The sequence below is a fragment of the Oryx dammah genome, unplaced genomic scaffold, assembly GCF_014754425.2.
Source record: "Oryx dammah isolate SB20612 unplaced genomic scaffold, SCBI_Odam_1.1 HiC_scaffold_25, whole genome shotgun sequence".
Lineage (NCBI taxonomy): Eukaryota > Metazoa > Chordata > Mammalia > Artiodactyla > Bovidae > Oryx > Oryx dammah.
In genome coordinates, this window is record NW_024070209.1 from 67,750,175 (window position 1) to 67,763,148 (window position 12,974).

Sequence of the window (12,974 nt, forward strand, 5' to 3'; positions counted from 1 at the left end):
AGAGGATGAGATGGCTGGATGGCATCACCGACTTGATGGACATGAGTTTGAGTAAACTCCGGGAGTTGGTGATGGACAGGGAGGCCTGGCATGCTGCAATTCATGGGGTCGCAAAGAGTCGGACACGACTGAGCGACTGAACTGAACTGAGGTCATATTAGAGATACCAGCCCTGAACACAGAAGACAAAGGGGTTAGAAGCAGAAACTGAGGCGAATCCACTTTGGTGGCAAACAGCAGCAGAGTCCTATGTCCAGTGGAAGCTGAAGTTGTAATATCAGGCCCTCACTGTATGTGGTAGGAGTATCCTTTCTGGGATGGTCTGTAGCTTGATTAGGACTATGGGCCTGACAGTTGTCTCTCTTTCCTGAACATTTTCTAAGCCAGGTTCCATAAACTTCCTCCAAATTCTGAAAGTGTCCTCTCTCTCTCTCTTTCTCTCTCTCTCTCTATTTTTTTAAGAAGCATGATTGAACAATTCTGAAGCTACTTTTTGAAATTCTAAGACTGAGCAAATAAGTAAATATACTGGTAATATATCTACTGGCAATAGAAGCCAAGTTCTTCACAGTTGGGAGAATGGAGTTACAAATACAGAGAGGGGAAAGAACAGAATGAACTCCATAGCATCAGACTAGAATTGGAAGTATCAGTGAAACTCTTGTTCATGTGTATCTCATTCATTTCCCAGCTCTAACCTCCAAGTGGGCCTGGTTCAAGGACCTAATGAAGCTCAGGTTCTTGATGTCTCACTGCAGAAAGAACTCAGTGAGACAAACTGACAGGTAACAAGTGGATGTATTCACAGAGAAACACTTCACAGACAAGAGTATGGCCCCAGTATCTTTTTTTTTTTTTTTTAAAAAAACAAATTCCTTTTATGCTTAAATTTTTTTTGCAGCAATGCATTTAAAGAAATTCTGATGGATACCAAAATTGATTCTGGAGCAGCTAAAAACCAAGATTTCTTGTCACCATGTTGAATAGACTACTAAACCAAAATGTAAATTTCTTACATTTATGTAGTTATAGTTTTTCAAGATGCTTTTTATTCAAAAACATTAAAATATCCTTTTCTAGGTGTTCCACGAACTTCTTGTTAACAGCCTAGATTGAAGTATCTCATGTTGATATTTATAACATCACCTCTGAGATCACGCACCAATCTCATACAAAACTGGAAAGTAAATGTTCTTCTTGGGCAACTGGATAAAATATGAACTATGTATTGGTTAAAAACACTCTATCAGTGTAGTTTCCTTAGTATGAAAATTATACTGTGGTTATATAAGAGAATGCCCCAATTTTTAGATTTATTTAAGTCCTAAGTGTATTGATGTTTTCTCAAATGGTTCAGCAAATGTGGCTATTAGCAACTGGTAATTCCACATGAAAGGTATCTATCTATGTCTTAAATGCACTATTTTTGCTACATTTCCATAGGTTTTAACTTTTTCAAAATAAAAAGTTACCTGAGACGTTTCAATGGAAAAAGTCATCAATGCCAGTGAAAACTTGACAGCTCTGGGATAGGACTTCATGTCAATTTAACATATACATTATTTTAAGGTGATATTAAGTTCAAATAGTTATAACACTGGAATCTAAAACATTTTAAGTATTTATTAGTACAGCTCTGGAAAATTTAACTTACAAAGAAATATCTGCAAGGCAGAATGCTGTATTGGGTTTGTTTTGAGCTACAATCATTGTATAAAAATGTAGAATCTGATATGAGGCCTCTGAAAATTTAAGTGAAAAACATGAATAGGTTTTAATCTAATGATAAATTTCATTAAAAGTAGAGATATATTTTCATTCATATCTACTACTTAGAACTCTGCCTGGAATACTCTAGGTGTTCTATAAATATTTGTTAAAGAGATAACTGTAGTTGATTCACTCGGCTGTACAGCAGAAACTAACACAACACTGTAAAGCAATTATACTCCAATAAAAAAATAAAAATTTACAAGAGGCAACTGTATTCTCTTAGAATTATTTTTGAACATTTGCAATGTGATAGAAAATCCATTTTGCTGGAGTTATTCTAGTTCAGGGGAAAAGGTGTATGTCTCTTACTAATTATGAAATTATGACAAGGATATATTTACACCACAGGGAATACAATCAACATTTTATATTAAAATAGCAATATATTTTATAACTATAAATGGAGTATAACCTTCAAAATTGTACACTAGTAACTTATATAATACGGTGTATCAATTATCTCAATTAAAAAGGAATTATGTACAACAGTAAACACTTATTGTACACAGTACATATGTATGTATTAGTCGCTCAGTCGTGTCTGACTCTTTGCGACCCCATAGACTGTAGCCTGTCAGGTTTCTCTGTCCATGGGATTCTTCAGGTAAGAATACTGGAGTGGGCTGCCATCTCCTGCAGGGGATCTTCCTGACCCAGGGACCAAACCCAGGTTTCCTGCATTGCAGGTAGATTCTTTACCATCTGAGCTGCCTGCGAAGCCCCAAAGAGTCTACAGCTCAAGACAATATTCTGGTTTCCTTTACATTTAAGTCCTTTACCTGGGGTTTGCTTCTGATGGGAGGAGGGACACCTTTTGCTGCCATGATGGGCTGGAGAGGCAGAGGAGGATAAAATGGGTACAGGCCAGTGTCTGTTCTTTTCTCATGTGTTGGGGAGATGATTCTGCTCTTGCCGGATGGTATCTAATCTCTCCATGAACAATCTAGCAAGCTCCACTGAAGTTGAGGATGGAACTTGGTAAGAGCCACGTAGTACATAATATAATTATATGCCAGCATCATAACCTTATAACAACTGTCTCTTCTTCACAAAAGACTGCTGCATGATAGCAGAAACCCTCTAATTTTATTAGTTGGCATCTCCTTCACTTGGATATCAGACCATATGCAGTCATCCATCCCTTGTTACTCTGAAGGGATTGGTTCTTGGACCTGCCTCTTCCCATGGATACCAAAACCCATGGATGCTCAAGTCTCTTACTTTTGGCTTATCATATCAAGGGTTTCACATCAGCAGATACAAAGGGCCAATTGTAAACAAATCAATCAGAAGAAAAGACTTCCCAGGTGGCACAGAGGTAAAGAATCAGTATGCAATGCAAAAGCTGAGGGAGATGGGAGACAACTTCACTCCAGTATGCTTGCCTGGACAATCCCACGGACAGAGGAGCCTGGCGAGCTACAATCCATGAGGTCACAGAGTTGGACACAACTGAGCACACGCAAACATGCCCAGAAGACTTACTGAGACATCCAAGCTCTCAAGGCAGTTCTCATTTTTAATTTTATTTTGCAACAAACTAACATTCTAGATGACTGATAATTACTCATTTGCAAATTCAAGTTATTGTCGACTTCACTCTCACATTCAACATCAAACCACTGGCAATTCCTGTAGCTTTATTATTTTCAAAACGTTATCCAGAATCAAATAACTTCTCACAATATGGTTGACCCTTGAACAACATGGGTTTGAACTGCATGGATCCATTCATGTACATGTATTTTTTTCACTAAATATGTACTACACAATCCACAATTGGTTGAATCCACAGATGCAGAAGCCCAACTGTAAAAGTTATGCATGGATTTTTGATTGCTCAAGGGCTACAGTTCCTAACCCTTGCATTGTTCAAGGGTAAATTGTACCATTTCCAGAGTAATGCTGACAAAAACAATCCCGGCGGTCTCTAAAGAGGCAGCGCTGAACATGCATTTGGGGCAAATGAAGATATTTCCTCTGAGCCATTTAGGCACACAGGCAATACTGAAATTCAGACTACCTTACCCTCAAGAATGAGTAAAAGCTTGATTCGCTGCTTGAAACTGTACCCGTTTTTAAAACAATTTTATTGATCACTTACCATGGATCAGACATTGCTAAGAACATATTAAGTGTCTCTGACTCCCAAGGTTATTCACACAAACATTTTGTATTCAAAGTAAAAGCGTTGCTGGCAAAACTTAGGGATGAGCACCTACCCTATTATTTAATCAGGATTGGTTTGACTGGACGAATGGGAGCTTTGGTTGAGAAAGGTAGAAGCAAAGGAGATATTAGGAAATGTTAAAGTACGGACAACTTGGGGAAAAGATTCTTGGATGTGGTGTTCTGGTAGTATACAAGGCAAATTCAGTCATAAACGTGAGTCAAAGTTGAGTACAGCAAAGTGGCAGGCTGATGAACAAAAAGGTACATGACTTGGGATGATTTACTTAAATTCTAATCTTAGCTTTTCCTCAAATGCAAAATGGACACATTTATTGCAGAATTCTGATGAGGATTAAACAAGCACATGAAAGGCTTAACAGTGAACACTGAATAAAACTTCCTTCATTAATTCTCCCACAATGGCTGGTCCTCTGTCCCCAGACTAGGACTGCATGTTTTTGTAGACTGGCCTGGGAAAGCTGAAGTTGTCTTCATTATTTGATATTCCCAAATCAACATACTAAAAAGGTTAAGTTCTCAGATTATTTTTGGCAGTTTCTGAAATTAAAAATTAAAATAAGAACCCTGAAGACATTATAATATAAAAAGACAGGCAGTTTCTTAATCTAGTATGCTGTTGGATATCATACTTGTAGTGAAGAGGCAAAAGGGAAAAAAGGGTTCCATAAACTCTATGGGGTTAATGATTTTTTTTTTTAGGGAGTATTCATCTACAGATAGTCTTTCAAAAAACAAAAGTCATGTGCTAATTGCTGCATCCTAGTAAAAAGACACTAAAGGTCACTAACATGAGATAAACTAGCAAAAAAAAAAAAATTGTAAGTATTTATTAAGAAAAGAGTGACTATATTTCCCAAAGATTATAAAACTATTTTTTGGCGCTAAAAAAATAATTGACTACATTGTATTTCATAACAACTATAATATCAGAGTTGCAAAAAGAAACCCAAGAGTGTATTTTTTTTTAATGCAGAGGGTTCTCAAATTGCCAGTATTCTAAGAATAAAAATAAGACAGCTACGTCAAAAATTGATTGGGCTTTTTCTTATTTTCGAGAAAAGCAACAAAGGCAGGATCACCTCAACGGATAGTACTTCGAAAAACAAAGGAGAATGCCTGGGGCGGGGGGAAAGCTACGCTACAAAGAAATGATCCCAAACCAAGACTTAACACTGCAAAAATTCAGAGGTGACTAAACATTTTAGTTAAGGTACTTATCAATTGTTGCTTTATTAAAAACGCCCCGCTCCTTCAACGACATGTCAATCACAAAAGTAGCAAGCGAAGATAAAAGAGCATTAAATCCACTTCCCCTCAGTTGATATATATCTCCGGACGAGAGTTCCATTTTTAAAAAGCAGTTTCAAAATCCTCAGGGGGTCCGATTTGGGGCTTTTTGATCGGGGATGGGGGGTTGCCACAGAAAAAGAGCCAAAGAGAAGTTTAAGAAAAAACAACTGACTTTTTCCCAGTTGGCAACTGCGAGAATAAAGTTTACACCCATGAAAATGAGTACACGGATTTTCAAGACAAAAATTCTTATCAATGAAAAGAAAATGAAAGGAAGAGTATCTGGAGAAAATCAAAGTAAAATGAAAGCGAGACGGCTGTAAAAATCAGAATAGGTTAATCGAGAAGCGGGGAGGGGAGACGGGAGAGAAAGAAAGCATGGGACAAAAAGGCTGGTCGAGTTCTAAAAAGAGGTTTGAATGAAAGTCTTTTCTGCAGGCCGAAGGCCCGGGACGAGGCCAAAGGCCACGCTGTAGGGGCAGTTACGGTGTATGGACTAATTTAGAGGCTGAGCCCCATCTCCTTCCATTTCGTCCTCACTGCCTGGGTCTCGGTCCCTAGACATCCAGGTGAGCGCCAGAGAGTAACCTTGATAACGCGGCGTCCACGGGGAACAATAGGCGGCGGAGCGGCGCAGAGCCGAAGGCTCGCTCCGGGACGATCACCATCCCGCCCCCCTCATCGCTGCCCCAGACTCACAGAGTCTTAGGCATTTCGTCCTCCATGGCTGCTGCTGTCGCGGCGGCGCCTCCAGGTCCAGCTCCCTACCCTTTACTACCTCACAAATCTTTTGACCGGCTATGGCTGCGGGATAGCCGGGTTTCTCGGCTGACCGGAGGTTACCCCGCCTCCTTCTTCGGCGGCAATTACACTAAACTGCCGGGCCCAGCGCGAACAATGAAGACCCAAAACAAGATGGCGGCGAGCCGGGAGCCTTGGAGCAGCCAGGGAAGTGACCCGGGCCGCGCAGGCGCAGAAAAATTTTGCACTTTCAACCTCCTGGCCGCCAGGCTACACCTCAGTCCTTATATTCACTTGTTGCGCAGCCGTGCTTCCAACGACGCCAGGGGGTTGTCTCAGACTGCGCAGGCGTAAAGGTTAACTGTTTAATGACTTGAGTAAACATTTTTAAATTCCACCTTCAGATTCGAATGTGTCAACAGTGATTTATAGTAAAATATAAATCTTCATGGAAATGAAAAGTTGTGTTTCTAGAAGAAGAAAGACTGTAAAAACTACGCAAAGCGGGGACAAAAACAGCGTGCGCCGCCCGGGAATCGAACCCGGGTCGCAAGAATGGGAATCTTGCATGATACCACTACACCAGCGGCGCTGACGGAAACTGACCCTGCTGAAATACCTTAGGACTAAGTACACGCGTTCCCAAGTGAGGAAGATTTAGTCATTTAAAAATAAGAGTTTACCGAGAGTCTATATAATCTGTTACTTTTCAGGTAAGAGATGATTTCTTTTCTTTCCTTTTGGTACGGTTGAATGGATGTTCCTACTTTTTCTGTATGGAAAAATCTCACTTAAAAAAAATTTTTTTTTTAAACTTAAAAGAGTTTCCGGGAATTTCCTAGCAGTCCGATATTTAGGACTCCATGCTTTCACTGCCGAAATCAGGTTTAATACCTGGTTAAGTATTCCCAAGTCACGCGGCGCAGCCGGAAAAAAAAAAAAAGGTAAGAGTTTCATTAAGAATTTGTCTTCTTGGTGTTAACCAAATTTTTCAGCCAGGAACATATTTCCAGATCTTTGAGGAATTTTTCTTTATATTTGAATTTCCTTTGTATAATCAATGTACACTGGAAAATATTTAAGAAACAGTTATTTAATACAGATCAATCAAATAATTCTAAAACTGAAGGAATAAGAAGATATACAAATTTTTATCCTCTTCCAGGGGGCAGAAAAATGTACGTCAGTATACTCATTATGCATTTTGTATTGCATTTTAAATTGTGTAAAAAAAATTTGAAACATTGGGAAATGTACATGCCCCAAAATGTGATGTTTTCTTTGAGGTAGTTCATTTAGACGGCAGCACTTTTAGATAATCATTTTTTAAATTGAATTTAGAATCTGTGGTACATTCTTGGGATTTTATTCAAAGACATCAGATAATAATATTTTAAGGGTTAACAATACAAATTTTTAAAATGTATAATTCAGGAATTTCCTGTGGCCTAAAGGTTAGGGTTCTGGGCTTTTTTTTACTGCCATGGCCTGGGTTCAATCCCTTATCTGGAAACTGAGTTACTGTATACTGGCAGTCAAAGGAAAAAAAGTGTATAATCCAATGGTTTTTTAGTATATTTACAGAGGTATGCAGCCACTCCATAATCAATTTTAAAACATTCACCCCCCCCAAAGGAAACCCTTACCAATTAGAAGTCACTCCCAATACCCCATCTCACTCCTCCTCCCCAACCCACTAATCTTCCCTCTCTATAGATTTGCCTGTTCTGAACATTTCACATTGGTCCAGTGGTTAAGACTCTGTTCCCTCATCAGGGAACTGGATCCCATGTGCCACAACTAAGAATTCAAATGCTACAACTAAAGAGGCCACAGGCCACAACTAAAAATTATGTGTGTATATATATATATCCTGCAAATGGCAATTAAGACCTGCTGCAGCAAGATATTAAATAAATAAGTAATTTTAAAAAAAGAAATAGAGAATTTTATTCAAGCCAATTTATAATCAAAAGGATTATAACCTAGGAGACAGTCTTTCAGCAAACTCTGAGCATTTTCTGCCCATTAGCGGTTAGTGCACAGGGCTGCCCCATGCTGCTGCTGGTGGGGGAGCTCCAGCCCTTGTGCACTGCCTTACGAGGCCACCCTGGCCCAGCAGGCCCAATCAATGGTGGATCTGGAGGTGGTGCCTGAGCACTCTCTGGGAAAAGAGCAATAGGTATTGGCACTGGTCTCTTTTAAGCATGACCTCATCCTTAACCTGACTCAGCAGAGGATCAAACTACTGTTTGAAGCTTTCAGTCAGAGACTTAAGGTGATTCAAATGTATCACTTGACTAAAGTACAGTTAAACTATTGTGGTGTGCATTTTAATTGAGCAGATTGACCAGTCTTCCGTGCAACCCATCCTGGAGTGGACAACTCCATTGCACAGCTTTTTCAGCTCAACCTCAGAGGACTGTCTTTCTCTTTTCAGCTAGACTCATGCACCAAGTTTCCCAAGTATGAGTCCAATTTTGCCCATGTTCTGGCTTCTCTCCAGGTACCCTACAGAGCAACTGTGAGGTGAATGTACACGTACAGTGGAAACAGCCTACAGGATACCAAGGCTCCCATGATGCCCCTGAGATGTTTCCTGGGTGACATGTATGCTGAGAGTGTAGATAGTCTTTGATATGAAAGTGGATCCTCAGGTTTACAACTTTGCCTACTTGCCACAGGTTGTGGACCCAACTTATACCAGATGGCCCAGATGCAGGTATCTGAAATCTTAGTATATTTTGGCGATTCCTGCCAAGATGTTCTTAGCACGCTTGACTCACCACACAAGGTCTTCTACAAGTCAGAAGACAAGATGAAGATTCTTTCTCCTTCACCGCACAAGCAAGTTCCATCCAAGTGTAATGACTACTTTTTCTTTTTGGCTGTGTTTAGTCTTCCTTACAGCTTGTGAACTGTTTTGTTGTGGAGCACAGGCTCTAGAGCACATGGGCTTAGTTGCCCTAGGCTATGTGGGATCCCACCAGGGATGGAACCCATGTCCTGCTTTGGAAGGTGGATTCTTAGGTACTGAACCACCAGGGAAGTTCCATGACTGCTTTTTAACTACTTCACTCTCAGAATGAACATCTGCTTTAATGGGAATACACAAAAAATAAAGAGGTTTGTCCTACACACCAGTTACCCTAAACATTATAATTTTAATATGTATCACTACAGTGAATTCAAGATTCCACTAACTGTAAAGAGAGAAAACACAGAGGGTCAGACAGAAACACATGACCTACAGCAAGTGGGACAACATTCAGGAGCTTCTGGGCCATCCTGTAGGGAAAAAAAAAAAAACAAAAAAAAACCTGTTGTCTTGCACAAGTCCTCCTGCCCAAACAATTCCAACCTATTTGGCTCCACGTTCTGCTTTGGCCTTAAACAGATGGTCTCTGAGGTCAGGCAGAACAACCACATTGCCTTGGTGACTCTCTATGGCCCTCCAGGCCTGGTGCCCACCTGAGAACCATGGAGCTGTACCCTAGGAACATCAGGACCCATGCTCCTCCATGAAACTGTGTATCACATACTATTCAGCAGGCCACCCTGTGGGTTTTCTTGGACACCTTGCCAGTGTGGAAGGGCTACTGGGATATGTTAAGGTGGGGCTCAGGCTGGGTGCTCTGCCATGAGGTGAAAGGTCCAGATATTCCTCTGTCCCCCATTCTCACCTGCTGGTGCCAACAGGGGACACAGACTACAAAGAGAAGCACAGTGCTGCATCTTGATACCCAGACCCAGGAGCTCTCAACTAACATGTAAGGAGACAGGGCTCTGTCTTTCCTGTCCCAAGTACCCTGGGAAAAGTCTTTTTTGGGACTCTTTCTGTGATTGAGGACACAGGCATTCAGGATAAGGACAAGGTCCTGCCTTTGGCCCAATGTGGCCATGTGACCATTAAGGCAAGCAGGGAGCATGCCCATAGTACTTAGTGGTGATTTTTTTTACACTACATCCACATTAGTTACTTGATGAGCTGGTTGTGGCTAGGATGGCCCACCTACCCTTCCCTGTTTCTTTCTTGTATGCGCTCCCTGCCAGGCCTAGTAGGCACACCCAACTGGTTGAAACACAACTTTCTACCATCAAGGTATGTGCCTGGGCCTGGTTCCCACTGCTCTTGAAGTCAGCCTGAAAGGTTGCCTGTTTCCTAACTCTTCCCCAACCTTGCTGGTAGGACTGCATGTTTGCATTCTGTTTGCCTCTTTCATTTAATGCCAAGGCTTTAGCTAAAGACATCTTCCTTCTTTTGTGTGTGTTTCAGCATTCTGTTCTGCACTGTGGGCTTGGCTCTCCTGCCCTGACTCTGGACAGTGTCTCCTGGCCAGGCCCATTCGTGGTGCAAGGCCTCTGGGGCTCAAGGAGGGCTGGGCTGCTTAGTCTCTGTGAGATTTGCTAAAGAAAGTAGCATATGTGTTTTAAAAAATTAATCCTTTTGAAAAGTATTGAGAAGTTTATAATTGAACCCTGTTTTTAATATTTTGGCTTAGCAACTTGTGACACATAGATGAGAATTTTGAGAGTTTTTCACCTGTGTGTACAGATTTTTGTAAGTACAACTCTTTTGTAATAAACTCATGTACAGCCTCACCTTGTAGAGTTTTTAACAACGAGTGTGCAGAGGACCTGCCCTGGGCTCCTTTGTGGTGCCTGGGCTGATAGCCAAGCTTGTGTGGCATTCTCATAACTTTGTGACTGATTTTTCCTATGTAGACTGTGGCCTGGCCAAAGACCTGCACACATCCCACTCTGGGGCAGCCAGAACTGTCCCCATCCTCCTAGAATGAGGGAACATTCCTCATGCCCTGCCCATAGTCCTCCTCCTATGGCTTCGGCAACAGCTCACCTTGTGCTGTTGCTGGAATGTTAGCACTTTAAAAAAACAAAGAAATTAATGCACAGTTATATACATTTTGAAGACAAAACAAATGATGACAGTTTGCGTCGTCCAAATCTGCATGTACAGATGCAGATTAAGGATTAAGAAAGAAATGTGGGAATTCCCTGGATGTCCAGTGGTTAGGACTCAGTGCTTTCATTGCCCAGGACTGTGCTCAATCCTTGGTTGGGGAACTAAAATCTTGCATGGTATATGGTGCACCCCAATAATAATAATAATAAAATAAGAAGAACATTTGAGCTAGAAATTAAAACCCTTGACGGGCAGTTGAAAAGGAAAAGAAATAAAACACCCCCATGCTCAATCCCTCATGTTATATCCTAAGGAATTACTTTTCTGGTGCCAGAAATAATTGCTCTTTACCATCAAGCAGGAATTCCTGTGTCTTTTAAGGAAATCTGGTTAACACATAATTACAGAAGCACAGTGCACACTAAAAAGAAGTAGTGGCCTAAGTGAGCAGAGAGAGTTTTATGTTTAAATTTTTTTTGTCGTGCCTTAAAAATGATTTTATTTCATCAGCTCCCTCTTTTGATCCTTAATCTTTTGATAGAAGGCATTTGGTAATCAAATATTTGGTCCCTTGATACCACCCAGAATGGTTGCTTACCTGCTCTAGGTCCATCATATCCCTCCATTCCTGGTTTTAAAAACCTGCTCTTTCTTTCCTTTTAGGGGGGATTGTACCCACTCCAGAACTCTTGCCTGGAAAATCCATGGACCGAGGAGCCTGGTGGGCTGCAGTCCATGGGGTCGCAACTGAGTGACTTCACTTTCACTTTTCACTTTCATGCATTGGAGAGGGAAATGGCAACCCACTCCAGTGTTCTTGCCTGGAGAATCCCAGGGACGGCGGAGCCTGGTGGGCTGCCATCTATGGGGTCGCACAGAGTCGGACACGACTGAAGCGACTTAGCGGCAGCAGCAGTACTAGTAGAGGGGCTTCCTCTGCAGCTGAGTGGTAAAGAATCTGCCTGCAGTGCAGGAGCCACAGGAGACTTGGGTTCATGCCCTGGGTTGGGAAGAGCCCCTGGAGGAGGACATGGCAACCCACTCCAGTATTATTGCCTGGAGAATCCCACAGACACAGAAGCCTGGTGGGGTATAGTCCATAGTGTCTAAGAAGAGTTGGACAGGACTGAAGTGAATTAGCACACATGCGTGTACATATTGGTAGAATGTCTGGCAAGGACTGACAGTCAATCCAAATTGTCCAATAGAACTTAAGCCAATTTTACATTTTATATACATTGTGAATGTTCATTATTTTATAGGGAACTATAGATGTGATCAATAATTTCAAGCAGTTTAGATGTTACTGTCTTAGTAGAAGTTGGTGGTACACAGCATGAAATGCAGGAAGCCATCACTTTATAAGTCACACAAACTGTAATCAAAATTACCATCAAGAATAACAATGCCAGGGACTTCTCTGTGGTCCAGTGGCTAAACCTCTGTGCTCCCAATGCAGGGGGCCTGGGTTCGATCCCTGGTCAGGGAATTACATCCTGCATGTTGCAACTAAGACACATGAAAACTGAAGATGCCCTGTGCTGCAACTAAGACCTGGTGCAGCCAAATAAATATGTTAAAAAGAGTAACAATACCATTAGTAAAGATACGACCTCTTCCTTCCCAAACCAAACCATTTTCCTCCCATCTCCCCTAAACTCGAAAGAAGGTCATTCAGAATGGAAATTGGAGTCTTCATTTGTGTCACAATATGGGTTATATTAGAAGCCTCTTGGGAAGCAGTTAAAATATCAAGGGCCGTGGGGTTTTCTCATCATGGAAACTTCTGAATTAAGCAAGCTAATGGCTTGGTTACTGTCATTTAAGGCTTGCTGGGTGAGTTTTGATAAAGTCTCTGTGAATAATGACATCTGTTTCAAATGAAGGAATAAATATTGTTGACTGAGTGATCATATCTGTGGAAGACTGATCCCTGTGTGTTCACTTTAAAGGCAGATTGATGGGCAGTTTCAAAGGCTACCTCCTCTATGTGACCTTGAGCATGAGTAAAACTAACAGGGCATCTTTCTAACCAGCCTGGGGAGAGCCAAGG

At 41.3% G+C, this 12,974-nt stretch overlaps 1 protein-coding gene, 1 non-coding gene and 1 pseudogene across 18 annotated transcripts in view; 1 reads left to right on the forward strand and 2 right to left on the reverse strand.

Moving 5' to 3' along the window:
- TIA1 (TIA1 cytotoxic granule associated RNA binding protein) overlaps window positions 1-6,278 on the reverse strand; it is a 54,540-nt gene extending 48,262 nt beyond the window's left edge. For 4 of the 17 annotated variants that reach the window (XM_040224099.1, XM_040224092.1, XM_040224091.1 and 1 more), the window contains exon 1: window positions 5,956-6,045. In XM_040224099.1, the coding sequence (XP_040080033.1) occupies window positions 5,956-5,981 (26 nt within the window). In that variant the 5' untranslated portion in view covers window positions 5,982-6,045. Of the gene's footprint in view, window positions 1-5,955 lie in introns of all 17 variants that reach the window. The other 13 variants (XR_005718301.1, XM_040224090.1, XM_040224094.1 and 10 more) reach the window with 9 other exon arrangements.
- A 240-nt stretch (window positions 6,279-6,518) lies between these two features.
- Window positions 6,519-6,589, reverse strand: TRNAG-CCC. The gene has a single exon. It is a non-coding gene; the product is annotated as a tRNA-Gly (tRNA).
- Window positions 6,590-8,052: 1,463 nt separating this feature from the next.
- Window positions 8,053-8,993, forward strand: LOC120852275 (annotated as a pseudogene).
- The last annotated feature ends 3,981 nt before the right edge of the window (window positions 8,994-12,974 follow it).